Source organism: Lathamus discolor, chromosome 1 (assembly GCF_037157495.1).
Source record: "Lathamus discolor isolate bLatDis1 chromosome 1, bLatDis1.hap1, whole genome shotgun sequence".
NCBI classification, from domain to species: Eukaryota; Metazoa; Chordata; class Aves; order Psittaciformes; family Psittacidae; genus Lathamus; species Lathamus discolor.
Genome location: NC_088884.1, coordinates 112,592,221 through 112,620,111, shown reverse-complemented (window position 1 = coordinate 112,620,111; position 27,891 = coordinate 112,592,221). Strand labels below are relative to the sequence as shown.

Sequence of the window (27,891 nt, the reverse complement as noted above, 5' to 3'; positions counted from 1 at the left end):
TCCACTAACACAAGCTAAGATTGCAAGTTAAAAGATGGAGCAAGATAGCTAGTAATCAGTAGGAAATTAACAACTATCCACGGAGATAGTCAAGGTAAGGAAAAAGAGTATTGGACTAGAAGTAAACAGGATGAAATAATTGAAAGGCTCTTCTCATCATGTAAGACTTACAGACACAAAAGCTTTGTTTATGGTTCAGAGAAACAAACCAGGAATTATAAGTTCAGAGAAAATGTTTTCCAAATTCTTTGATCTGGAGTTTGGTCTAAAGAAGCAGTTCTCCCAGAGTTTTATTAAACAGCTTGATAAGAAAACAAGCGTTTTTCAGTTTTACTTTATATTCATTCCTTGCTCATGGCCTGTATAAAGAGTTACTTCTTAGAGCACTTTCATTATCATTAATTTCATCAGCACAGCACGCAGCAGTGCTCTTAATGTGTTTTTAGGCACATTCTCTTGATTTTCTTGTACAGACCAGAGATACCAAGTCTCCTTAATTTCTAGAGAAAGAGGAAAGAGCAGGTGGAATATTGAGCACTATGCATCCTGCCATGTCACTATCACATGATACTATTACCTGTAGCAATGATTCTCCCAAAGTCTTTTGGCACAAATCAAAGACTGCAAATGACAATCACAAGACAGAACTCCTTTTTGAGTGTGGTACAGATATCCAGGTCCCTATTTGGATACTGTAGTTGCAAATAACTGCTTTTTTTATTTTGTCTTCTATCTTGAAGAATGCAACAATCCTTACTTGAAGATTTTTCTCATTAGAGTTAGGAAGTGCTATCTCTCTAAAGGAAATCAAATACGGGTCCTATGAATCTTTCATAATGCTTCCACCCAGAGCAGCAGTTAATAACTACATTATGGAGAATAACATAACCTCCTAAATTTACGTGTTATCAATAAACTCAAACTACATCTCCTTTGCAGTTCACTTCCTGTGCTATTCAGTATCTCCAACTTTTACCTCAAACCTTTCATGCTGTAGCACTTAACTTTAAAAAGGAACAAGATACAGAAATTGTGGACGGTTTTATTGATTAGAAGAGAGCATAAGCATAATAAGGACTACAAAACATGTAAGTACATTCTTCTTCAAAAGCCAAGTAAAAAAGAAAAAACAACTCACAATTTATCAGGTATGAAAGAAGTGTAGTAGGGATTAAGCCCTAAAAATACCCTGTAACCTTATCTTTGACAAGTGCATTATACCTACTGCTAGCAGACCTGTGGCTTTCTGTCTAGTTTTCATTTTAGCAACCTTTGTCAGCTTGTCAGCTTTTGAATTGAACTGCAAGACAAGGAGGAGAGTTTCTTCTCAAATCTTAGAAAAAGAACTTGTACATCAAGTATTTTAAGTGCAGATATGGCAGCTACAGCATTCCTGGAAACCTTGGGATATTATACTAAAATAAAAAGTCAAGAGTTACAATGTGCATTTGGTGTACAGGCACACATGAAATGGTTTGCTGGCACTTATCAATCTGTACAGAGTAACTGCCTGCAGAAGGATAATCCAAATTAGTGCCCTTTCCAGATGTATTTTTGATTTCTGAAATAAAACATGCATTTATAGAGCTATTTTTTCTCTATCTTATTTTTCTTTAGTCAAACTTCCATCAATGAATCCTGAACAATTTTGATCTTTTTGGAAATGGACTCAGAGCATCTATGTTTTTTGCACCTTTCATATAGACTGGAAGCTCAAACACCTGAAGGTGCTGCAACATACTCAGGAAATCAACTACAGCTAACTAGCTCCCATAACCTTAGAGAGAACAGCGAGACTCTGTGTCTTCTGTTATATATTGTTGTTCTTACAACATTTCTCACGTGAGAAAAAAGAAAAATAATCCCACAGTTTAAGTTTCAAGGGATCTGAAAGATTTCTTGAATTCTACTGCTTAGCATTTTTGTCTAGAGTTAAAAGAAGTGTGTTCAGTCCATGTTCTACATTTCACAACAAGTTATGTGTTCATAGAAGTTAAAATATGGCTTAACACTGTTTGCCTCCATAAATGGCTTGATTAGAACTGCATGGAGTAGAAAAATTGTCATCTAAGACCTGTTACAGGTAAAACCAGTGGTTTCTTAAAAAATTACAGATTGCAATAAAGAAATTAGCACACACAACTGATTCTCTATGTGTATCAAATAAAAGATGTTTCCACTGCCATCATTAGCAAAACTGAATGTAATTCATGCATGTTCCAGGCATCTTTGAACTATGTAGATCAGGTTTTGCAGCTCTTTTAGGCAACACAAAGCTTCAGGCATGCTACAAAACTTGATGTAGCAGCACGGTCAATGCTTGAACATACAGAACACCACAATGAGTTCCAGACTATTAGAATGGGGCTGATATTTAATTTAGCTAGTTATGGTTGAGACCAAATTTTTAGTTTTTAGTTTAATATTGTAAATCCTTATTCAGTGAAGAACCCATTGAAATGTCAAAAGAAATAACCCTAAACTTTAAGTACCACTTTAATTTTTCAATTCATTTTTCTGAAATTATACACAGTAATTATGTTTCGTATTTTTGACAGGCTTCCCCATGGACCTTCTTCAAGAGACCTAGGGCTTATCCTTTGTCCATGTTGTTGCTCTTTATATTTTTAGCTCCAAAATAAATTTATTCTTCCTTCTTTAGTGCCTGTTATAGGTGTGGTGGTTTGTGGTGGTGTTTTCTTGCCCCCACCTCAAGTGAAATTTACTGAAGTGTGTCTTGGGTCATGAAACACATCATGAAAAAAACAGGAAACTTTACAACACTGATGTACTAACAACAGTATTCTATCTATGACAGTATTGCTAACACAGAATATCTTCCCAAGTGTATCTTAGATAATGCCTAAATTAGATGTCAGATAATTTGCTCTAAGGAAATAACAAATAAAAAAGCATATAAGAGGCCTCTGAAATTACATGATACAGAGAATTTGAACAAATGTTGAAAAGAAGGCTGAAGAGATGGCAGAATGTAAGATGAACAGTGTTACAGATGATATTAGCATGAAAAAGAAAATGAAAATCTTTCAACTATCTCCAAACTTTTACAGAGTAACTTACTGCAGTCTTATTTGTCACAAACCAACAATTATTTTGCGGGTTTGCCCTTGCTTCTTCCTCCTTGGATATACCAGCAAAATCTAGGAAATCACTGGCAGTCCTAGAATTGGAATAGATTTATTGTATGTGTACTGGACAAACACAGTAACAAAGATTATATAGACAAACCAGCTTGACAGAAATCAAAAAGCTTTCTTACCTACTAAATATTCCACTAGCAGAAAAGGCATGGAGGTTTGTGACTAGCACACTACCTTGAAAAATCATACTTTGTTCCATCTCTAGTCTGCTCTGTGATCTAAAAGTAGGTTATTTCAATGACTTGTTGTGTCTCGGTTTTTTCCTCCTTAGGGAGATAACAAGAATCAAGTCTCCCTTGCAAATGTTTGGATTTAAAGGTAAAAAGTATCATGCAGGCATATTATCATCAAATTATATTTAAAAGTCAATGAACAGTCATAGTTACATTCTTGTTATCTACTAGAGTAGCATTTACAAACACCTTATAACCAAGGAATCTAAAAAAAGAAAGAAAGGAAATAATGTGGAATGGCTGGAAGTTTCAGTGAAACTTTCTTCACTGAAGAAGTTTCTTCTTCACTGAAATTTAGAGGGCATAAAGTGACTAATAAATGTTTTTTCCATACAGCAAGTACCAGACTACTATAATTACATTTAGCACTATAGCATATTTTAAAATAAGTATCAGTTACAACTCCTGTGCAGTTTAACTTAAAGCTTTTCAAACCAGACACCCAGAGAAGTTATTTTTTTCTAATGTAATTACAGATGATATTCAAACAAAATATTAAAATAAGCCTTTTACCTGATAGAAAATATATTTTCATACTGAAATAGAAATGAAAGATTTATCCCTTCCTACTGCCAGGAAACACGTCAAGAAATAACAGTACTTTCTCTGAAGCTGTAAAACTTGCCTAAAAATCAATGAAAAAAGTAACTTACAAGGGAATAATGGCACTTCCTTTAAAGCCTAGTGGTAACTGAAATGCAATATATTTTTTTTGTCCATTTCCTTGCATACATCTTACAACACCAGAGTAGCTGAACTGTTTATTTCAGAAGAACTCATACATACAAGCATGATTTTAGAAATCTCACATGCAACAGACTGTGATCAGAGTTTGTATATTTCAGTATCACTTACTTTCACCCAACTGCACACAAGAAAATTATTCAAATTACAAAAAAGCTTACTGGAATGTTGATTTTAGCAAGTTTTTTTTCTAAATTTCACTTTGTAAAATTAGCACTTAATCTTTAAAAACTTTAGCCTAAAATATTTTTTAAAGGGGTATTTGTGGAACTTCAGTAGAAAACATTTTTTATAAAATACAAAATGCTCGAACATTTTTAAAAATACTCAATATTTCTAAAATATTATGAAGTTGATAAATTGTCATAAATTTAACACAGGTTCCCTCTAATTCAGAAAAGTGGTTCTCAAAATAAATCAACGATTCCCTAGTGCACTTATAAAGAGAAAAGATCAAAAGCAGTAACTGGTATCTTTCCTTCCAGTGTTAATTAGTAATTAAAAATCTTAGCTTCATTAGTACCTACTCTGAAAGAGTTTGATTTTTTTATAATTAATTCTTTTTTTGGTGGGGAAAGAGGATGCTACACAGACAAATCCTATAAAAAAGAGTAATGAAAATTAACTAGTTTGAAACTGTTTGCCTTCATCACAGTTAAAAAAGGATATGAGACTCGATTATTTTCTTTTAAATAAGCATCTTCCCTGAAAGACCTCAGCTTTCATTTGGTCTTGAGTTGCAAGTATTGCATAATTCTACTGGCCAAGTAACATTCTTTCTCTGTGACAGTTCAGGTATGTTTGATAATTTTAAGTAGAAATACAAACATTAGAATCTGTTCTTTGGCATAGCACAGAAGCTGACAGCTTCTACTATTTGGATTGACTGCAAGTCCTAAAGAAGAATTTCCCATATTTGGAAGAAGGGGGACAGGACAGGACTTGTCACTATTTTGAAACCAAGTAGATTAAAAGAATGTCCCTTTATGGATTTCAAGTGTCTTCCATTTGTAATTTACTTGATGTCTTCAGTACTGATTCCATTTTCACTTGCATTATCACAGCTCAATATTTCCTGCATACAAGGTAATCATCAGTATCGCAGTAAACCCTGTTAGTAAACCAGCATTCTGAATAAGGAAGAATGTCAGATCCATCTTTCTTCCTGTCACTTTCTCTCGCAGCATATCATTCATCTCTGGGAACTGAAAAAACAGATATTTTTAGGTAAGTATTGCCACCTTGTGGTAGCACGCATTAAGAACTGAACCATATTAGTACTTAGGGCTGAATATATTACAACTAACAGAGGATGAAAGCAGTCACAGGACTGGGTCACCCTAATTAACCTGAAAAAACATTTCACCAAGGATGTTGAAATGAAATGGTGTTTTGCTCCTCTCTGTTGTGATTTCACCTGGTTTTCTTTCATGCAAATTTCCTCTTTTTAAATCCAGCAGTCTCCTGGAGTCCAGTTGTTGGTCCATATATTGCTGGGAGCAGCTGCCCTTGTATTGCTAAATGCTGTGTTTCTTCCTTCGCTAATATAAACAGAGAAATCTTTTTTGGGGAAATGGAAGATTAGGATTCTTCTGCTTTATCTAGAAGCAAATGAAGTGAAGCTGAATGAACAGAGACAACTTCTCAGAAATAAGAAATCTGTTACAAATAGGCCTGGCGGGCTGATGTAGTGGTAAAGCAAGGAAGAAAGAACAATGTTGTGAAACTGGTGCTGACACATGCAATATTACATTACAGTGCAATGAAGGGATTCCTCATTACATAACACGCATTTTAATGGCAACATAATAGCAAAGGATGACTATCTGTTGTTAACTGCATAAACAAACATACTTCCTCTGAGAGCAAATGCAGGTGATGGCAGATTGGTGATAAAGTCTCTTGTATGGGGTGATTTAGGGTATGTGTTTGCTGCAGATAAAGTCAACTGCAGTAGATTTTGACAAACATACTCAAATAAGCTTTGAACTCCTCTGTTGTGCTGACAGTAATATAGCCAGAATGCAATGAACACTGTATATTTCAGTGTTAGTTAGAAAGCTTCAGGCTGGGTGACTCAGAAGCTATATCTTTCTTTGCTCTCACAAGCCAAAAGCAGCCACTGAAGGTAACGCAATTCTTGAAGAACAGACAAAGGCTAGTGTGAAGTGGCCAAACCTTCCCAGAAATCATTCCAGAGCTCCGTAATGCTCTTGCACAAGAGGCAACAAACCAGATCAGCTTCATGCCACACAGCAAGGCTCATTTGTGCACGCATCTCAGTGTACCCATTCTCACATGCCACAGCCTCACTACACAGTGATCTTACTGGCAAAAGCTGGACTATGCCAATACTGGAGGGAAAAAAGATTAGCAGAAAGAAAAGAAGGAAGGCATGACATTCTAGTTAATCCTACCTGCTTCTGGACAAGCAAATCAGAAGTGTGTGAAAACCGTAACAGGAAGCGTAAAGCTAGATCTCTGTATAGAGCACTTGAATACCCTATTTCAGACTTTTCAGGGGGAAGAAAGATTCAGATAGGTAACTGATACAATTCAAAAACCTATAAAAAGAGAGAAAGATTGGGGCGGAGGGAAAGAGACAGACAGAAACAGAGAACAGAACAGGTACAAAGAAATGAATGTTACCCACTTTGATGGATTTAATAACAAACTTCGGTTGAGCCACTCTCAATTTATGTCACAAGTTTTACACTGAGTAAGCTACTATTCATTAAATAGAGGTGAAACTAAATGCAAAGCTTTAGCAATTACGGTACAGCCAATTTGTAAAACAAAATCAAAATTGTTCATTTAACTCTAACATTATTACTTATTAAATTCTATGTTATTACCTAAATTATAATCATATTTAATGAAATAGTCACTTTAACTATGTGACAGTTCTTAAACACATATAGAACCAAACTGGGGTCTCAAATCTTTTCAAATTCAAGCCTCACTCTTCCAGTTCTATACTCAAACATACTCTCCTGTGGCAGGTGTGAACACCTTTGCAGATACATCTGATCTTACAACAATGAATTTAGCATAATCAAACTTAAAATTCTTGAAAGATCTCTCTCATTTTGACATAATACATCATCATAAGAGTAAATTTTGGAATGCTGCTGACCACTTGTGAATCGTCTAAATCTGATCTGAATCCTAGTACAATTTCTTTGGCTTAGAGCTTCTTGCACACTTTAAAAAAATGATGATAGACAGACTGTTTTGAATAGAGTTTTGTAAATTTTAGTTTGAACCAAGAAACTGGGGCTGGCACTGTTTAATTTAAACCAGAACAGAATTTAAGTCAGGTTTTTCACTTAAAGAACCCCAAAGCTTTCACTGTGGTTACACAACACCTTTCATTCAAATCAAAACTAAATACTTAGTTTCATTTTGTTTAACTTGGTTTAACTTGGGTTTTTTTTCTTTTCTTTCAAAATATGGTTTAAATAGACAATTGAATCTTAGAGAAATACTTTGCCCCCTCAAAATGCCAAAACAAAGTATGTCTACACTTTTTACTCTTTGATGAAACCAGCCCAAACTCACAAAAAGCTCATTTCTCTCTAAAATTCTGTTTCAGCAATAATCTGAACAGCCTTATTTGTGAAGTGAAAAGTTTTCATGTTTCATGAGTAAGCATAACTATTTGTGTGCCTCCATTAAGGATATAATTGATGATTTAATGATGGTAAGTAGATGACACTAGTATGAGAGGAACAAATTTTACTAATTTTACTAATTAGTAAAATTTACTGATTTTACTAATGTAAATTCTACTGGAGTCTCTCTTTTCTTACAGAAAAATAAATAAAATGAATCTCACCATATCTGCCAAAGAGATGTACAGGAACATTCCACCAGCTACAGCGAAGATGATGTTAGGAGCAAAGTTGTTGCCTACTAATATACCAAACGCCATCCCAATGTAGCAGGAACATGCAGACAGAAAATTGAAGAACAGAGCCTGCCGAGTACTCATTCCTGCATTAAGCAAGATGACAAAATCCCCTAAAAGAAAGAAAGAAAAAAAATCTTCAGAAAATGATAAAGAAAATGATGCTGGGGAGGGTCTCTTTGTCAGGGACTGTAGTGACAGGACAAGGGGTAATGGGTTAAAACTTAAACAGGGGAAGTTTAGATTGGATATAAGGAGAAATTCTTTCCTGTTAGGGTGGTGAGGCACTGGAATCGGTTGCCCAGGGGGGTTGAGTGCTCCATCCCTGGCAGTGTTCAAGGCCAGGTAGGATGAAGCCTTGGGTGGGATGGTTTAGTGTGAGGTGTCCCTGCCTGTGGCAGGGGGGTTGGAACTAGATGATCTTGAGGTCCTTTCCAACCCTAACTGTTCTATGATTCTATGATATTGTGATTATTTTCTCATTTCAAAGGAAGTCTGAAGACATGATCTGTATACAAATTATGACCCCTGATGTTTTTCTTCATTTAAATATATAATGAGGATTTCCCTTCAAAACTAAGGTAACTGGAATACTCTAAAGCAAGTAGCTATGTGCAGTTGAGCTAGGAGCATAGAAACACAGAACTACCTATAAGGATTCCAGAAAAACAATGTATACAACACTGGCATATATGTATATGGTTGTATATATGAACAGGCCAATTAATACCTAGTAGCATATATGAACAAGCCAATTAATACCTCTAATATACCAGCTTCGACCCATCTGCACCTGGGACCTTCCTGTGCCAGATGTGTATTTTGGTGCTTTGAAATTTTCTGATGAATATTTTCTTCAATAATTTATCTAAACTTTCAATCAATGCCAAATTTTGGCCAGCACAACCTCCAATAACAGTGATTTCCACAGTAAACAAAGTGTTGAATGAAGTTCCTTACCCAGTTCATGAGGAAACTCTTCACACAAGATGGCTATGGAGGTACTAAGCCCTTGAAACAGAGACAAAGTGAAAGAAGCACCAATAGCCAAACCATCTATGAAATTATGTACGGCATCACTCAGTGTTACCATCCAAGCAATGGTACCAATCTTTGACAGTGGACGCCCATTAAGGCACTTGCATAAATTGGCTTGGGTAGCTTCTTCCTGGAAAGAAATAACACAAAAAAACCATCACATACAACACTAAATAAAGAAGGCAACTCTTCTGTCTTTAAATGAATGCTAAGTATAAAATAAAGCACTACTGCATATGGAGACCAAAATGCTTGGTTCAAGAAGCAAAAAAAGCACAGGTAACAGCAGTAAATGTTTTCTGTTTCAACAAGTTAACACACAGGGCCAAATTACCCTTCTCACTAGAAGGCTTTATCTAAATGCTCTTCACCTACGACAGAAAACAGTACACACTACAGTGGTCTGAATGTCTCTCTGGAGTATCTGTCAGATTAAGAGAATGCCAAGCTCCTCACAGCTTCCTAAGCCGCCTTTATTAACTATGTATAGTCAGAAGGATCTGATCACAGTGACTGACAGCATGTGTTTCCTATCTAAAACCCATTTCCTACCTGGCCCAGTTACATACTGCCAGTACATCATGCTCTCAGACACACACTTAGCTGCCACAGTAACAGCCAGGTACATGTGAATATAGACACACATCCAGGTACTCCATAAACTTTATTTCTAATCTGCAGCAATGAGAGCCATGCGCAGCTATTCAAATTAGTTTCTGCAAAGAGCATGTTTAATAAAAACAGAAGCAGGTAATTCTGACTGTGCAAACTGAAGGCTCAGAGCATGAAAACAACAGCCTAATACAAACCTGCAATGCGCATACATACCCACATACCTCCCAAAAGTGACAATAATTTATACATGCGGTGCCATGAAGTAACAAAAAACATGACCCAGATAAAAGTAACTGCCATTTTAGTAGGAAGCACAAACTAACCTTCCCTAAAAAATTCCTGATGATCCCTGCTGTGGTTTAAGCCCAGCTGGTAACTCAGCATCACGCAGCCATTCACTCACCATCCCCCTTAGTATCCCCCTGGTCTTGGCAGGATGGGGAAGAGAATCAAAAAAATAGAAACCCCATGGGTTGAAATAAGAACAGTTCAATTACTAAAGTATAATATTAATAGTATAATATTAACTACTATAGTATAATATTAAACTTCTACTACTGCTACTACTAATGATAATAAGGGAAATAACAAGGGGAAAGAATATAAAACTAAACGGGGAAAGGGAAAAAAAAACAATCAACACAAGTGATGCGCAACGCAGTTGCTCACAACCCACTGACTGATACCCGGCCTAACCCGAGCAGCGATCTGCCCTTCTGGGTAACTCCCCCTGGTTTAAATTCTGGGTATGACGTGCTGTGATATGGAATATCCCTTTGGCTAGTTTGGGTCAGATGTCCTGTCCCCGCTCCGTCCTGAATTCTTGTGCCCCTCTTCACTGGCAGAGCATGAGAGACTGAATATTCCTTGATGAAAAGTAAGCACTACTTAGCAACAACTAAAACGTTGGTGTTACCAGCATTGTTCTCAGACTAAAGCCAAAACACAGCACTGCACCAGCTACTAGGAAGGAGAAAAAGTAACTGTTACAGCTGAAACCAGGACAATCCATCAGACTGCATTTTGAAAAGGTATATTAGTAACTTCTATTATACATGAGAAAGAGAGGTAGTGAGGTTTGTTCTATAAAAACCCTCTATTACCAAAAAAAAAAATCCCACATGAAATGCCAAGCACCTCCATAAAATAAGTGGTTTTACAAAAAGTGTTTATTACAATGAAAAAATGAAAACAGTGAGCAAATAATAGAATGTGCAAAAATGTCACTTGTACATATGTGTTTATGTTTGTTCCCATCAAAGCACATTCGCATGTTTTTTTGCAGAAACCACGTGTGTTGTGTGCCTACAGTTTTCTGTGGGCTGTAGGGGCATAACTGGCTTAGCCATAGAACCAAGTAAAAGAGCCATGGTCTGGTACCAGTTGCACAGCTGCCAGTTCAGCATTGCATATGTATGACAAATGTGAAAATCTGATCAGAAAGGATTTTTTTCTTGAACTAAATCATTTACAAATATATGTGCTGAACTTTCTATGTGCGTATGAAGAAAATGAACATTAAGAAGATGCTATTTAGAATTAACTTGAACTCATTAAGAATGGAACTGACTCTACAAATGTGCTGAGGTTTGGGTTGTTTTATTTATGTACCTTTTTAAGTATTTGTAATTAATTTAGGAGAACAGTATTGATTCGAGTTCTAAAAATCACTTTGTTGATCCAGTCTTTCAAAATGCAGAAACAATTGGCATATAAAAACTGGAAATCCATTACTGGGAGGCTTCTGTAATATATATACGGCTGTCTGCTGTTTACTGTGTAGCTTTGAAGTATCATGATTCTTGCCTGTAATCTATTTCAGATAACATCTTTACTTCTATAAATTATATAAAGTACAATTACATTGTTTGTCTGGGTTTACATTCTGAACTTTAACAGCTTGTGTGTCAAGTAGAAGTAGATGAATGACTAATGCATATGCGTAATGTTTAAGATCAGGCAGAATACTGACAAACTGACCCTACAAATACCATAGGATTCCAAGGCAAAAACTAACAATGTCTGTCTCTGCTGGACTGTTCCCACTTTGTCATGGTAGTTTGGTAGCTTCATCACAGACAAGATGCCAGTGAAGGAGTATTGTAATGCCTAACTGGACTATCAGGTCTGACTTTTATTTATTATTAGTGCAGTTCTGTACTATTTGTATCTCCACAGTTTATGGTGAACCAAAGACATCCTTGGTACTTTCACTCTTCCGAACACAATTTTTTTCTTTAAAAGTAATGTCATATCCTTTGTTCCCAAATTTAAGAAATCATACAGAGACTCTCTTATTTTATCCTATGATACCTCATCAGATTACTATTGTTATTTCTAATGCACCTCCGACTCCCTCAGATATGAAGGAGACGTGTCCTGTGTCCTCTGACAGTGCCCACAGGACCAAGAAGGAATACTGACACTGGCCTCCAGGGCATAAATAAAGGCCACCATAAAGTTTAGTTATACAGCTCTAACACCGTGCACTCAAGGATACAGACATTTCAGCAATTTGCCTCTGAAAGAAACTCTTCTTTAAAGATTCTGTTGTAAAGCCACATCATTTTATACATCGTGGATAAAAACTTGGGGTAAGTACAAAATAGGTTTCCTAGGTTGCATTTACTACTGCAAGTGAAATCTGAAAGTATGTGACTAATTAAACATTCAGATTTACTCTGGCAGTCAGTGTGTTCTGGCATTAAGAGAGAGAATACAGGTGGATCCCCATGGCTGAAAACAATTAATACACTTTAGTACAATTGAACTTCAAACTCCCTCCTTAAAGTCTACATGATGATTTCCAGCTATGTTGTGTCTGCCCTCTGTAATCAGCTTTAGATTACAAGGACACATAAAAATTCTATTAGGTATGTGTTCACTTACGCCAAATGGTTCCTTCACAAACACCAAATGCCTGTAAACTTGAATGTGTGCCCTACCCTCATGGCACTACCCTGCCTGCCCCAAAACCCCTCAGCCACATTGGCCCTCCCCTGCCTCCTAATGACTTTGAAGCTTACCTCACCTCTGAACCTGCCTGGAGGAGAAAAAGTCATGATAGCTTTTTGTTGCTATCTCCAGTTATCAGCAGGGGGCTATCTGCCCACTGGGCTTTCCTTGCAGCCAGCCTTGGCTCCAGAGTGAATTTCACCCTGTTACTTTCAGGAGGTTTTAATACAACATATTCTCACCCTGACTTTGGAGAAACGGAGAGAAAGAAAAACTGGGAAGTATGAGTTTTTTGTAAGAAGAATAAGCAGAGAAGAAGAACCTTTGTGGAATTTTAAGTTCTTAAAGTCAATGTCAAAATAAAAGGAAATGTATGATCCACAAAGTACCTTGGGGTGACCTACAATACTTTATTTCATGAGCACTTCATCTAAACTAGTTACTAGAAATAAATGCTATATGGTTACATTGTTATAATATAGGGTATGATTTTGTTATGTTTATGTTACACATAAGCAGATGGCTTGCCAAAATATAATAATGGAAGAGATACAGATAAAACTTCTGGTAAACAGAATGGAAAAACACCACCCATACCACTGGAGATGACTGTCTCCATAGAGAGTGAGTTGTTTTATAAATCTACAAAATACAGCTTAGGGACACTCATAATACTAATTCCCTCTTGGTGCCCATGAAATTTCAATTATTAAGCATGTTTTTCCCAGTTTTTAAAATGCCCAGTATCCATCCGGCTTCATGATATTTCTACAGAAACGACAACTACAGTTTTGGTACTTTAAACTGTGTGCATCAAATGCCCTGGGAGCCTACAGGGTCAATGCAGAACTCTCAGATTCTCTCCCAGATGCTAGGGCCTGCCTCTGGCTTCTTCTCCTGCTCCTTACTGCTCCCCACAAATAACTTGCTGGCTACAGAACATGGGTGATAAACCAGAAATCACTACTATGATAAAATCTGCCTTATCAGGAGAGAACTGTTTCTATGTGGTTTTATTTTTCTTAAATAAGGTACAGTACTGCTCCTTCCTGTACCCGAAAAGAGCAAAGAAGCACATCAGCTTTCTTTCCCTGCTTCCATTTTCTTCTCAGACAGAAGGAAGTCATGTTTGTAGTATGAAAACAAACAGAAATAAAAAGAACAAATCTGAAAGAATGAAAATTACACCAGGAGGAATGGCTTCTGTCTCAACATACTAGCTCCGTAAATCCCACAGTATACTGGAGTAGCACAAGCAGTGTTCACAATATACTGCATGGAAGTTACATACTGTATTGGTTTTCCTCATTAACCATTGATTCAGACAAATCAAGTTGTCACATTACAGTTTTACATAGTCACGAACACAATATGGATCATGAAACACTGAAACACACTATCACTTTTACCCAGCAAAACAGTATCATTCTTCTAAGCAAAACAATAACAACAAAATAAAAATTAACTGAATTATCTGATTAAACATATCTCTGTCCTACTCACCCTGACACTGATACTAATTAGTACTTTTTGTTGACTACAAATTGAATGCAGCATTCAGCTTTTGTAAGCTTGCCCAAAACCCCACACTTTTTTTCACAGGGCTCAAGCAAGGTATAAGCTATAAGTGTACAAAAATTTGACAAAAGTAATAAAACCTTGTATTAATCTCCCCTGAGATGTGCTTATAAAATTGGCAGGGATATAACAAATAAATAGACACAATTTTCACACCTGTGCTGAGACCACACTGATGCTGTCGAAACCAAGATTTCCATTGCTCTCTATGACGGCTGAATTTGCATAACATGTCCCCCCATTGCTGGATGACAGTGGTTTGGGTGGGTTAGTCTTCTCCTGAGAACGATTCTGCCCACTGTTTTCAGAGTCATTATGGCCAGTCTAGGTGACAAATAAGTAAGTAGGTAGCTTACAAACAAAAGCAAAGTAACAAACATAAGAAGATAGAGACAAAAAAGAATAAGTGGGGGGGGCACACCAAGCAAAAGTTTAAATGGGCAGCAGTAAACATTTAAGTATTTAAATGAACTCCAAATGTATCTAAGTTCCTACTGTGTCTCTTACTTTCAGCTAATCAGAATACATGTGGGGATTTTTCGGTTTTGTACCATTATGCAGAACCTCCCAAGCTGAACACATGACCATAAGTGACCAACATTTGCTAGCTGTTCATGGCTGCTTGTCAAATAGACTTTCAGCCTTTGTCAACCATTCCCCAAAATAAAGAGCAACAAATCATTTCTTTTCTTTTTGGGTGCAGTTATTATAAATGTGGGACAGTTAATCTTCAGAATCTTCAATACCAGCCAGTTTGGGAGGGACTAACTTCTCCTGCCAAAACGGGAGCTCCAGGGGCAGACTCCATTTGCTCCAGCTCTTACGTATTTCCATTTTTTTCTGATGTGTTCAGCTAGCACAGCAATGGCTTGACAGTTGAGAGCAACTGAAGCATATGTCAGTGACAGCAGACCACAGTCACATCTGGATTCTATTCCCAGCCCTGCTTGTAACTCCCTAAGAAAAAGTGAGATTGCTTCCCCTATCCATATGGATTTTAAACAGTTATATCAGAATACACAGCAAGGTTGAATTCCTCAGGTAAAATGGAAAACCATTTTATTAAACTATCAAGTACCTCAAAATATGACAGGTACTTAAAGCAAGGCTTGTTCAGTTAGTGATACATTTCATTACCTGGTTATAGATCTTCAATATGACTTTAAGAATCCTTTCCACAAAGAACAGAATATAGAATCCACCAAACACCGCAACTGCTTTCTCAATATAGTTATCTACTTTGGGGTCAAACCCAAATGCCTAACAGTGAAGAAAAAAAACAATGCAAAGTAATGTGTAATCTTAGTACATTTACAGAAAAACAAGCAAGCAAATAAACTCCACACACACACAGATACTCTGCTAAAATACAGACTCTCTCTCTAGTGACCATAAGTTTCCATGGGGCTGAAATTAGGAAAGGTCCTGATCTTTTTAGACTTTTTTTTCTGTAACTTGAATTAAATGTTAATTCAGTAGAACTTTAAATGCAGAATGTAGTAGTAAAATGCAAGACAAGGAGAGTCTAACCTGTAGCCCATTAAGAGTCACTAGAATTTTATCTAATGCATTTCTCTTTCTGCCTAGAGGCAGAATAGTCCTTGGTCTTTCCCATGGTACAACTAGACATAGATCTCAATGACTTTTCTCACACAGCCACAAAGAGACAGTATTGAACCCCACCAACGAGACTGCAACCGCACACAGAACCCCACTGCATCATGCTTCTAAAATTAATACCTTTAGAAACTAATATGAAAACCAAATGATTCCCCTTGCTTACCTCTGGAATGAGCTGGAAAATTGCATTAGAAAAGAGAGTACCAATGGCCAAGCCCACAAAGTAGGTTAAAACCTTGGGAAAATATGACTTCTTTAATAGGGGAGTTAAAATCAATCCCAGAAGTGATGCCAAGTTAATGATAGTCACAGCCAGGAACCCAAATCCCCAAACTGTGGACAAACAAGGAGAAATATATTTTTTAGTTTAACACCCACTTCAGGCTGTTTGCAATTTTTCTAACAGTTAAACTAACATGGAATTAGGAAGGAGAGTGGTCCCCTTGTTGAAGTTATACTTCACAAATACATAGATACTTAAGATACATACCTGCAGAAAGGAAATAACTGGAAACATTGTCCAGGACTACCATATTAAAAATGGAAACTCTGCTAGTGTAAGATCTGGAACAGCCTATCTGCTGCTAGTATAAATCAGGTCTCTCTACAGTCAGAAGAGTAAAAATTAAGGGTTAGGCCAATAGTCCAAGTAGCTATAGCACAGACATAAGACAAAAATTGTTACTAGTCCCAGGGTTAGATCCAAATGCCATTTAAGGAACTTCAAGATAAAAAGCCTGCTGTCTTGGCTGTACTAGATCCAAAACATCTTTCCTGATAAAGGATGACTCCTTCAAATCATCCAGAGGTGGCGACTTTCTGTTCCTAGCACTCTTTAAAGTGCCTTCTGACCCAAAACATTCTATAAGCTCTGTGAGTATGGCAAAAAGCTTTAAAGGCTGCAGTGAAGAGGTCTACAACACTGCCTCAAGTGATGCCACAGAACCACAAAGTTATCCACAAAGACAATGGGTTCATCCATAAAAACTAACTACAAATAACAGCCAAAGTCAACACAATGTTGGTTATATGAGAACAGTTTGAAGTAATCCAGACAGTTGCGCCACTGTTTTACAATATGTATGTGGAGAAGTTACCATAAATTCCTTTCTGCATAGCAGAAACTAACAGATCAGATTACGATCTGCAGCCTAACTTCCCTGCAACACAACTGGCAAACACACTAAGCTAGATTCCTTACCTGCAACTGGGATGACTACTTTGTTTGCAAAGTGTCACAATCTTTATACACAATGAATTTTATATAATGTCAAGAACAGAAAGCATCGGAAACATTTAAAGCATTTGCAAATCATGCCAGTTCAAACATTCATTTGCCATTGTTGAGAGACAGAGCGAGGGAAAAAACACACAACTAGATATGGGTAGATTCACTAAGCTATACGGGAGGTAAATTTCCATTAAAATAAATGCCAATTAAGCTTGCAAATTTTTTTTTAAGTCAAATCTATAATAAACACATGGTCTTCCAAAGCCATCATGAGTCACAAACCACTGTTTACAGTCTGGGATTACTATGGGAGCACAATTTTAAACTGAGTTAGAAAATGAAAACCCCATTTATCAGATATGAAGGGCATAGTGCACTTGCCTGAATGACTTCATCAGACACAGGAAATTAGAACAAGTTTCAAAAATTATAATTAAAAGACCCAGTACTAATTACTTTTTGCAACAAGAGAGGATAAATTTACACATGGTGTGTGTAGATCGGTGGATGATAAAAACAATACAAGAATGGAGCTTAAAACCAAGTACAATGAAAAAAACTAGGTTACTGCCAAATTGTGAGAGAAGTTTTCACAATACTGTAGTTTCACTAACAAATGATCTAACTTTCATGCTGAAAGTTCAGAACAGCAAAACATACTGGGACATTTATCTTGAAGTACATATTATAAATGATACAACTGTCACCATTTTGTATGCTTAATGCAATGGAAGATGTCTCATAATGGGCCTGTGCTCATAAGTAGGCATATATTCTAATACACTGGGATATAGTATCCCCTAGATCTGGATAGACCAAAGAATTTAGGATTTTACATATTGACGTTTTGGTGCTGATTTACTCACCCAAAGTGGAAGAATAAGGAGAAATTAAAGTAAGCAATTAAACAACCTCAATGAAAGAATAAATTAAGTATTATCCATCCTAGGCATTTCACTGCAATAAGCCTCAGCAATATGGGGACTAATTTAAACTAATGAAATTTTTAAAGGAATAAAATAAATTTAAGATCTTTCTTATACGTTCTTCAGCAAGGTGCTCCTGGGCCTTGTGTCAAGTTTTTCTTTGAGTTCAAAAAGACCTGAAGTGTAATTGGAAAGGAAAAAAAAAACCCCAAACAGTATTAGCTCATAATTACACAAGTACAGGAACTGGTACTTCAAGAAAAATACCACAAATAGGAAATAGGGGTGGAGGGGTTGATAAAATTCCAAGACAACCAATGTTGCACAAGTTCCTGCATTTTGGACTGTATTTCACAATATCACGTAGGAACCGCTGTCTTAAAAGTAGTTTTATTCATTGGGACTCCATCCACACTAAGCTAAGGCCATGCATCTGGTTAGTCTGACTTTTTGCATCAGAGCAGAGCATTCTGCTTAGGACACAGACTCTCTTCCCCAGAGACTGGTGGCACGGTCAGCTTTGGCCAACTCCCATTATTCTTTCTGTCTCTAGAACTGTAGCCCCAACAAAGAGATAACCAATATACCCAAAGCCACCAGAAATCCAAAAAGCAAAATGGCAGGAGTGAAAGTAAGGTACCCTGCTTAGAACACCAGTGCTCAGCACTGTGCCTTATGAGAAGTGGGATGACTGCTCTGGGCCTTCTCAAGGCAGGCTCGAGCTTTTCCTTAGTCCTGTCATGTAATAGAGGGGAAATAAGTATGAATAACTTTCTGAGGAAGCCAAGCAGAGAGCACAGAGCTTGGACAGAAGCAACACCACTGTACTTTTCCAGCTATATCATGTAGCTCTATAAACCTCCCCCATTATCTTTCAGAGGAGCAAGAAAGGGAAGGACATGAGTGTGCCCCCAAGGTCAGCTAGGTTAGATATGAGTTATACAGACCGCAAGGAAAAAGACATGCCAGATACTGCATTTCAACTTCTACTCTGCTTCAGCAGCACTCTTCTGTTATTGCAAGTAGCTGCCCGATAAAGCTTATTGTGCTAATTTCTTCAGTATGTCTTGTCCATTTGTATTTTGGAACACAGCGTATCATTAAGTGTGTGGGAGTCACTGGGCAGAAAATTCACTTAAACACAGCTGGAAACTTGCATAGAGGATTTTGCTTCACGGACAGCAACTGAAATCAGCTAGTCTCTATGCTGCCACAATACAAACTAATTTTGTAATAGAGTGAGGGGGGGTGTAAATCGGTATCTATCTGCATTTGGCACTGAGCCTTTCTGTGAATCCCCCTTCCAAATAGGTACCACTATTGTGTCCTTGTGTCACAGTTTCGTATACTTGTGGTTTTAAAACCATAGGCCTTGCAGATTTCTTACACTGTGGCCAAGGGAGGGGCAGGGATAAGGCTGCCTTGCTTATCTGCCTACTGTACATAGCTTCTGAACTGGCAGGATAAAAGAAAAAACAAGAGGGATGGTCTAAACAGCTAAGGTTAACTATAGGTCAAGCTTTCCATGGACAACCTACTTAAAACAGCCCCAAATAAAAAAAACAGAGAAAGACAGATACTACCCTCCAGTGCAGATATTATGGACTTCTTAACAATGTGTCCTCATATAGTATAAGCCATCTAGAACAACCATGGTAAATTGATGCCATGGTTTCAGTGATTAATCAAATATCATTTTAATCATTCACTCACACAACTAAGTTTTAGGAATGATCTGTGATTCTTAATAAATATCTCTTATATTAATCAGAATGTTATTAATACTAATATTTCAAAAGTTATGAAAATTTATCAAAAATACTGTTGTAACTCCTCTCGCAAATACTGACATTAGGCACCTGCTCATCCAAGATCCTAACTTTTGACTTTATTTCAGCTGATTCCCTTGGAATAATAAATTTATTTGGAATACTGAGTCAAATAAATAGACAAAACAGGCCATTATCTATTTGATCCTTATCAGTGCAACAAGTGACTTCATTAACCAGCTGAATCTTCCCTGTCCTACACTTTTTACTGCACTGTACAGTTTTGTACACAATAAGTACTGAAATAACAGTGAGGAAAAAAAAGGAGGAAGGATACTCAGCCGTATGATGATGTTCCGCATACACAGAAGATGAAATGAAAGCAAGAGTTGGAGTTTGGAAAGGATATAAGTATTTTTCCTCAGTAAAACAGTCACTGGCTCCCTTGATGTCATGACTCCCACCTGCAAATTATTCCACTTGAAAGCAGTCCCCTAAATATTTTACCTTGAGTTGTTTTGATGCATACAAAACACTAAGTCCAACTTCTCACTGCATATCACCTGCGCAAACTTCCCTTCTGTACTCCCATCTTCTCTCCTTTTAACCAGCTATTAGTGAGAGTCCTTATGCTTCAAGGCACAAACCATTATCCAAATAAAACAAGTCACAAGGACTCTTCCTTTAAGAGCTAAGTTATTCCATAACAAGCTACTTGGTTCTTTCATCCGTCTCTAGAACACCTTGAATAGATCACTGTCATGAGAGGATATTTTTTAGATAATTCACTGACCTGAAACAGTATTTTAATTATATATTACCACTTTACAACTATATCCTCCTAAACAAGATAGTCCTATTACATATAGACAAATGCTTGCTATTCCCCTAAAAAAAACCCACCTTATTAGCAATATAAATGCAATTAATGTTAACTAACCTTGTAAAGAATGTGGTTTAGATGTATCCACAAAATTTTCCTGATCACACGGGTGAAAAATGAGCTGTTGCAAAACAGCAGGACATATCGTGGAGAAGTTTGAATATGATACGAGACTGTTGTTTGGTATCCCATGCAATGAAAAAATTTCTTCACCAGTCAAGCACTGGAATAAAAAAAAGTATTTTGCCAACTTAATACATTAATGCAAAACCAAAAAATAAGCCATACAGTGAAAAACCCAAGAATTACAACATGAAAATACTGTGACACATTTTCAAGGAAGCATACACAGTTTGCACATTGTGCATAAAACCACTCTGCTTAATCTGAAGCAAAAGCAATTTGAAGTATTTTCAGATAAATCATAAATCAACAAACCGTGTCTTAAGTAGACATTTGCAAATCTTGTGCCCTATGAACCAGGACAGTTAAACCTCACAATATATTTGGAGGAATAGCTCAAAGTAATTACAATCTCCTGTAACAACAAAATAATTACATAGAAGAACAGACTAGACGCAGTTAAAATCTCAGTGACAGAATTATGTCAGAAAATGACTGGTAATTCAATGACCGCTTATTCATATGAGAATCCATAGCTACTTTACAAAATGCACTTCTTACCTCCCCAAATCAGATGTTTAAAAATGGTCTAAACATTAGTAGCATTTACCATTTTTCATACATTTTATAGCAATAATTGTTAACAGCAAACATTGTTTTGTAAAACCATTCCATACTCCAATGAGATCTCCACTTTGCCTTCAGCTCAGGACAGAAACAGTATCTAAGAGGTCAAGGATAAACGTACTTAGCAGTACTAACCCAGGCCAGGGGCAGGGCTGGTTGCTCTGTTTGTTACTTTCAATCAAAAAGATAAATAGCAAACCGTGAAGTATCTTAAAATACATATTTAGAGAAAAAATTAGTATTTTTAATATGAAATGTTCTATACTGCTGAAGTCTTTCATCTCACACTTTCCATTTATTCACATTATTTTCTACAGCAATCAATAAGGAAAAAGTGCTCTTTTTTGAGCGTAAACAAGGCTTTCTGCTGTACAATCAATGCGTACAGAGGTTGAGTCTCAAGCCAAAAAAAAAAAGTCAACTCTTTTACTTCTATCTGGATATCTAATATAGAGTATAAGTCTCCCTGTAGCAAATCTCAGTGGGGTTGCAAAAGTAAAGCATTGGAAGCCTTAGCGAAATAAAAAACCAAATGGTCACTCCCTGCTCTTTTCAGTTTTGCCTTCAGATTCCACAACACTTCCAGTAACTCCAGATTATTATTTGTAAAGCAAATTCCTTCTAGAGATAAGCCAAAGCAACTGCAAGTCATTTATTTCAACAGAGCTGTTTCCATTTCCATTAATGCATATTTTTCTAACACTGTCCAAAAGATGAAAGGCATGCACACATCATTTGAATGCAGCTATTTCTGATTCAGCTTGGAGGGAGAGAACACGCAAGCCAATTTAAGTTACCCCCAACTAAATTACATCCAGGGTGCTTCTGTGCTTCCTTTTTAACAATCCAGTCTATAAGAGCATTCCAAGTACATTCTTGAACTTAAACATAAGTTTTGTTAAGGCCATGAGACCTTGAAGACTTAAATATACACAAGCAATGTACATATACTTTCCTCTTTAATGTCAAAGTATCACTTCTAAAACAAAAATAACTTGATAACAGAAAACGTGGGGTTTTGCTTTCAAGCACATTGGTCCATTTAATCTCAATGGAAGTAGTGCATCACTTGAAAGACAGCCTTCAGAAGCCCAATACATGAACCTCTGGAGCTTTCTAAACATAACTTAGATTATGTGCCTAACTAATTTACTGTTAACTCTGCATTATGGATTAATGCAAGATAAATGGCTAATATGTCCAGTGAAACAAAGAAAGGGTAGTTGTGGTTTAGAGGAACCTAAGCTAAATTAACAGTCACCTACCTACCTAAAATAGATTATGAAGAGAACATCAATCAGACACAGCATGAATAGTAAACGTGAGACTTGCAACTTTGGATAGATACAAACAAATGAACAAGAAATACCATGGACAAGAGCTCTTTTATATGAAGATGACAAACAGCATTTTATTTAATTACTGTCATTATTTTGACCAGGGACAAACCCATAGGATGATGATTCCCATAAATGATTCCTTATTATTAGTCACCTCATCCTCACAGTAAACTCCTACATACATCCAAGAGCTAAAAAGCAAGTTTGCATGAGTTCACTGACACAATTAAAGGATTAATTAAAAGATTAGATCTATTTGAAGCCTCGGACTGTAGCAACTCATGTGTGCACATTACAAAATCACATTTATCTTTGGAGAATAAATACATTAAGACAGCCACACTGCTGTAAACACATAAGGAAATTTAGCCTCACAGAACAGGACTACCAGGACTACCATCATGTTTGCCCCCTGCTATTCAGTAAGCCTGTTAGGTAAGGGAACTGGCCATAATGTGACTGTCACCAAGAGTTTAACAAACGATTGCAAAAAAGTTATGACATAAGCGATCAGGTCCCTGAACTGTTACAAAAATAATTTAAAAAATGTTTTCATTAAAACTGGGGAGGACTTAAATGAGTAGAATTTATACAAACTATTCAGGTTAACAAAAAAAGCTGTCAACTGGGTTATTCAAACAGATGCTCACTTTTCTCCTAGCAAGACTCTCCCAAAAATGATTGACCAATATGGGTTGGGTTTTTTTAAGATGGTAAATTAAATAAAATGACACCCAACTATCTAGAATCTCTTTACACCTGTATAGTTATAAATAAAGCAGATGCCAGCTCACCACATCCTCTTAAGGAAAGGATGGGACAAATGCTGGGACAAAAGTAATGTAGAGAGGACCTCTATCTAGAAAATTAACAAAAAATACTATAGTACCAACCATCTTGCAAATGCTTTAGTCCTTTTCCTGATCTTCAGCCATTTTCTTGTCTTTGTTCTACCTTTGTTTTATCTGTAGCATTCTAATGTGAAGTACTAAAATACCTAGCAGCAACCTGGACTGCAGTTTCTTGATCTTGCCAGATTAAATACTAGCCTAGCCCACATCAGAGCTGAGCAGTGGGTCACACAGCAGCAACAGAAAAGAAAGAATGCAGTGAATACCTACATGACCAGCATTTTTACTTTATTTTTTTACTTAGCCTGAGCCTGGATCAGGCAAAGTAGAGACATACAACTATGTCTTCCCCAACTTACTTATAACAAATTAAAGCATCTAATGCTGATGTGGTGACAGCTTTTTTGTCACTCAGCACGAGTAAGAACTGGATGGTAGGAGACAATCATGCCTTCAAGGAGCAGCACTCCATGAGAGTCAAACCAGATGAAGCTGGTTTGCATTTGTGTGCTGTAGTGGTTTCACATAGACCCTGACATGTTCAAGGCAGCTGCTCATGCTGAGAGTTGAAAACTGTACACGAATGCTGAAATTTGCTGAAGATATTGTAGGAATAAGCCATTTACAGGGTAGAACAACTAAGCCTATTTATTTTCTCACTGGCCAGGAAACATCAGACTCCTCTCTGAGGTAAAAATTAATTATATCTGTTCATGAATATGAGTAAAGATTTTAACTTCATTTTGTCCAAATATTTTGTTTAAAAATTAAAATGCATTACATAAAGACACAGTATCCAGGCATGACATCTAGACTGGCATAAACATAGATTTAGAAAACTCAGAGAAGGAAATTGGAGTACGATTTTAGCACTTACACAAAATAAAGGTGATGTTAAGAAGCTTTCTTTCCAATGTCCATTTACCTCCCATGTATTTTTTGACCAAAGCTTTTAAGCGTGTAATTTAATCCTTCAGCACACATGTGTATTGCTATCATACTACAATTAAACCAATGATACAAGATCAACTATAGTTTCATGTTTTTAAATCTTCTTAATAAAATAGTGAGCAAACATGGCAGCATCTATTATACTGAACTTGCTAATTTATCACTATTAGTAGGACTAAAATGTGTTGGAACTTCACAGTCAAATGTGAAAAACCAGCAGCGAACAGTATTTGAGACTGCTCAGTTACTACTTATTTCTCTGACAGTATGTCAGTTTATATACTAAGAAAAGGTGATAACAGAAAAAATGAAGAGCAAAGAAAATATAAAATTATATAAAATATAAACACTTTCTTATATAAACTTATATACAAAAAATTATCTGTTTATATAAGAAAATATAAACATAAAAGTGCTTGAAGAAAAAAAAAAAAAAGGAGAGACCAAAACCCTAAGTGATTGGTGATAATTCAAACATTCCAAACAGTGCTCAAACAAAATTGTTTTCTTTTTTTTGTCTTTTACAGGAAAAAAAAATAACATCTTCATGGACACCATAGGATATATGTTACCATAAATGCCTACATGAGTACATGTTCAAATACCACCATCAACAGATTAAATAGTATTTTCTTCTCCTTTATCTTTTCATGTCAACTTGGTATCAAAGGAAAACAGAAATCAAACATTCATTTTCCTCTGACTTACACATCCAGACTCTTTCAAACTGAAAGAAAACGGATCAGCTTCTGGTGGATCCTCTTGTGTAAGATTAATTACACTTAACAGAATTATTATGAACAAAACATTAAAACTAAACACCACTTCTGGGATGAAATGAATGCAGACTGTTCCTTCATACTGGTTTTTGAAGTGCTGTATCACCTGCCCCTGACAGATCAGCTCTCCAATAAAAATTACTTCAGGCTTGGATAAGGGACTCTCTGATAGAACAGCGGTGTGTTATCTTGATTATAAGAAAGGCCTGGGAGTCATCCCACTAGCTCTGGACACTGAAGTTAAGAACTGGAAGTCTAAGATAAACCTTGTTTCTTCCTATAGTCAGACATTTATGCAGCCTGAATGGATTCAGCCTGCCTGAGAAAGACCTGAATTACGCTCCAGTGGCATTTACTTTCCTTTACAGAGAATCGGTAAAGCTTAGGCATCTGATGTCTTCCAACACACAAAGATTAGGCTACTTTGTGTCTTCTGTCATAACAGCAGATACTCTAAATTATCAACTTGTAAGCATTAAGAGTTTGAAAATGATCGTGTATGATTTACTCCGTATATGTATTCTTTTTCATGCACCGCCTGCCCCAAGTCATTGATACACCTAGCATCTATGAGGGATCAAAAGCCAGGAGGTAAAATGCACTTGCTTAAAAGGTACTGGCTGATAAAGCATCTGTAAGGCCAATTTTAAAAAAGAATATATGTAACTCAGCAGAAAAAAGTATGTACATTTCAGTATGGTGCCCTAGATATTGTTCAAAATGGACACAACTAGAACAGGACTGTAAAAAAAGTCCCAGTTAAAATTCAAATGACTGACAGGGAACACACATTTACAGTCATAAGAAAGCATTACTTTTTTCTTTTTCCCTGTGTATCCTGTGCCAAAGCCTGTGTACGAGGGCTACGTGCTTTTACAGAGAAAAAAAAAAAAAAACCCTGAAGGACTGAAGAATCAACTCATTTCTATGCCCTTTGAAAGAAAGCACCTTTTCATAGCCATATTCAACACTGCAAACTTGTATTTAGCATGTGTGGTGGGGAATGTTTATGTTTTTAATACACTGTGTTGGATTTGAAAGCAGTGACTGGCAAGTATTGCCATGCTTATACTGAATACTACATTGATTTCAGTGGCATTAACTCCCAATTAAATCTCTCGTAAGTGTTAGACATTAGAAGACATCAGAATTGCCCTCTTTCTAAAACCAAGTTTGCTTATCCAAGGTTTGTCTCCCTTACAGAACAAGCAAAAGAGACACTACTCCAAATGCAGAACAATTTTCTCAAGGTCCCAAGAACCATGCCTCTTCTGTTTCTTAAGCAGTGGAAGCAAACCAGAGCAAACAGTCATCCCTGCTTTCCTTTCATTTCTGTGACTGACTTCATGTCCCTGGTTCCTGAGCATAAGGAAATCTCCACCAGCCTCAAGAATCTCCTTCAAGAAAACAAACAGATGAAATACGATACAACATTACATGGACTTTAAAAGTAGCAGCAAGGTCTGAGTTTTGTATGGAGACACTAAACAGAGTAAAATATTTTTATAAAAAGTAATATTCCAGTGATATTTAGTCAGGAAATTAAACATTTTCCAGCAGCTTTTAGTAGATTAATTAATGGGTGTACGCTTTGCACTCAACTGAAAGATGTGAACACTTCTGAAAGTTTCTTCACATAAGCAGACCTGCCTATTATCAAGTTTGCGCTATCACATGACAATCCCGAAGATTTGCTTATACAACTCTTACAAACTTTTTGCTGTTCTCCGGATGCTATTTACACGGGAAAAGTGCCAGTTTAAGCTCTGAGCAGTGAAGAGGCAGAGCTAATCCTACGGGCAGCCCCGCACGGCAGCACCGCACTGATGGATGGGGCAGTTCCTCCCCTCCGCACTCTGGTCTCACAGCGGACCGGTGCCTTTGCCCGAAACCCGGTCTCAGCGCCCCAGGAGATATCTGCTCCCTCCCTCTTTCCCCGCTTCAACGTGAGGAAACACGACGGCGATCAGCTTAAAGAACCTACGGCGGCGCCCTCCCCGCTGGGCGCCCTGGTTCCTGGACGCGCGTTTCTAGCCCAGCCCTCACCGCTGCCGCGGAGCCGAAGCGGCAGCCGGACGAGCCGGGCTCCCCCGCGGTACCTGGTTGTGGTGCAGGTGGGTGAGCGGCAGCACGGCGCCCAGGGCCGGCGCGGCGCCCAGCCGGTGCAGCAGCGCGGACAGCTGCGCGGCCGACAGGCTGCGGTTGGCCCCGAAGACTCGCAGCACATCGTCGGCGAAGGTGTTCGATGGGAGCATCTCCGGCCCCGCGGGACAGCGCGAGTGTCGCTGGGCGCGCAGCACGGCGCAGCCCTCCGCACCGCCCACCAGCCCAGGGCTCCGCGGGGCGGGAGCGGCGCCCGCCCGGCCCGGCCCGGCCCCTCCCCGGGGGGCGTAGTGGGGAGGCGAGACGGGGCGGGCGCCGCTCGCCGCTGCGATCCCCCCCGCCCCTGCCGGAGTCCCCAGGGGTCCGGCGCGGCTCTCCCCGTCCCCAGGGACCTGCGTTGGGGCAGAAGGGCGCACGGGGCTGTCCGGAGATGACCCCGCGCACATGGCGCAAA

The 27,891-nt window shown here is 37.6% G+C and overlaps 1 protein-coding gene across 2 annotated transcripts; it reads right to left on the bottom strand.

Moving 5' to 3' along the window:
- Positions 1-1,026: 1,026 nt before the first annotated feature.
- SLC39A8 (solute carrier family 39 member 8) lies at positions 1,027-27,681 on the bottom strand. 2 transcript variants are annotated; one of them, XR_010615263.1, is made up of 9 exons: positions 27,434-27,681; positions 20,721-20,886; positions 16,018-16,187; positions 15,372-15,494; positions 14,391-14,558; positions 9,009-9,216; positions 7,977-8,161; positions 5,556-5,679; positions 5,263-5,343 (listed from the first exon to the last, which is right to left on the bottom strand). XR_010615263.1 is itself a non-coding variant. In XM_065691235.1 (8 exons), exons 1-8 carry the CDS (start codon positions 27,587-27,589, stop codon positions 5,197-5,199), a joined length of 1,323 nt encoding a protein of 440 aa, XP_065547307.1. In that variant the 5' UTR covers positions 27,590-27,677; the 3' UTR covers positions 1,027-5,196. The 2 variants fall into 2 exon arrangements, 1 of the variants encoding a protein (XP_065547307.1); XM_065691235.1 differs by lacking the exon at positions 5,556-5,679 and having other exon boundaries at positions 1,027-5,343; positions 27,434-27,677.
- Between the last annotated feature and the right edge of the window lie 210 nt (positions 27,682-27,891).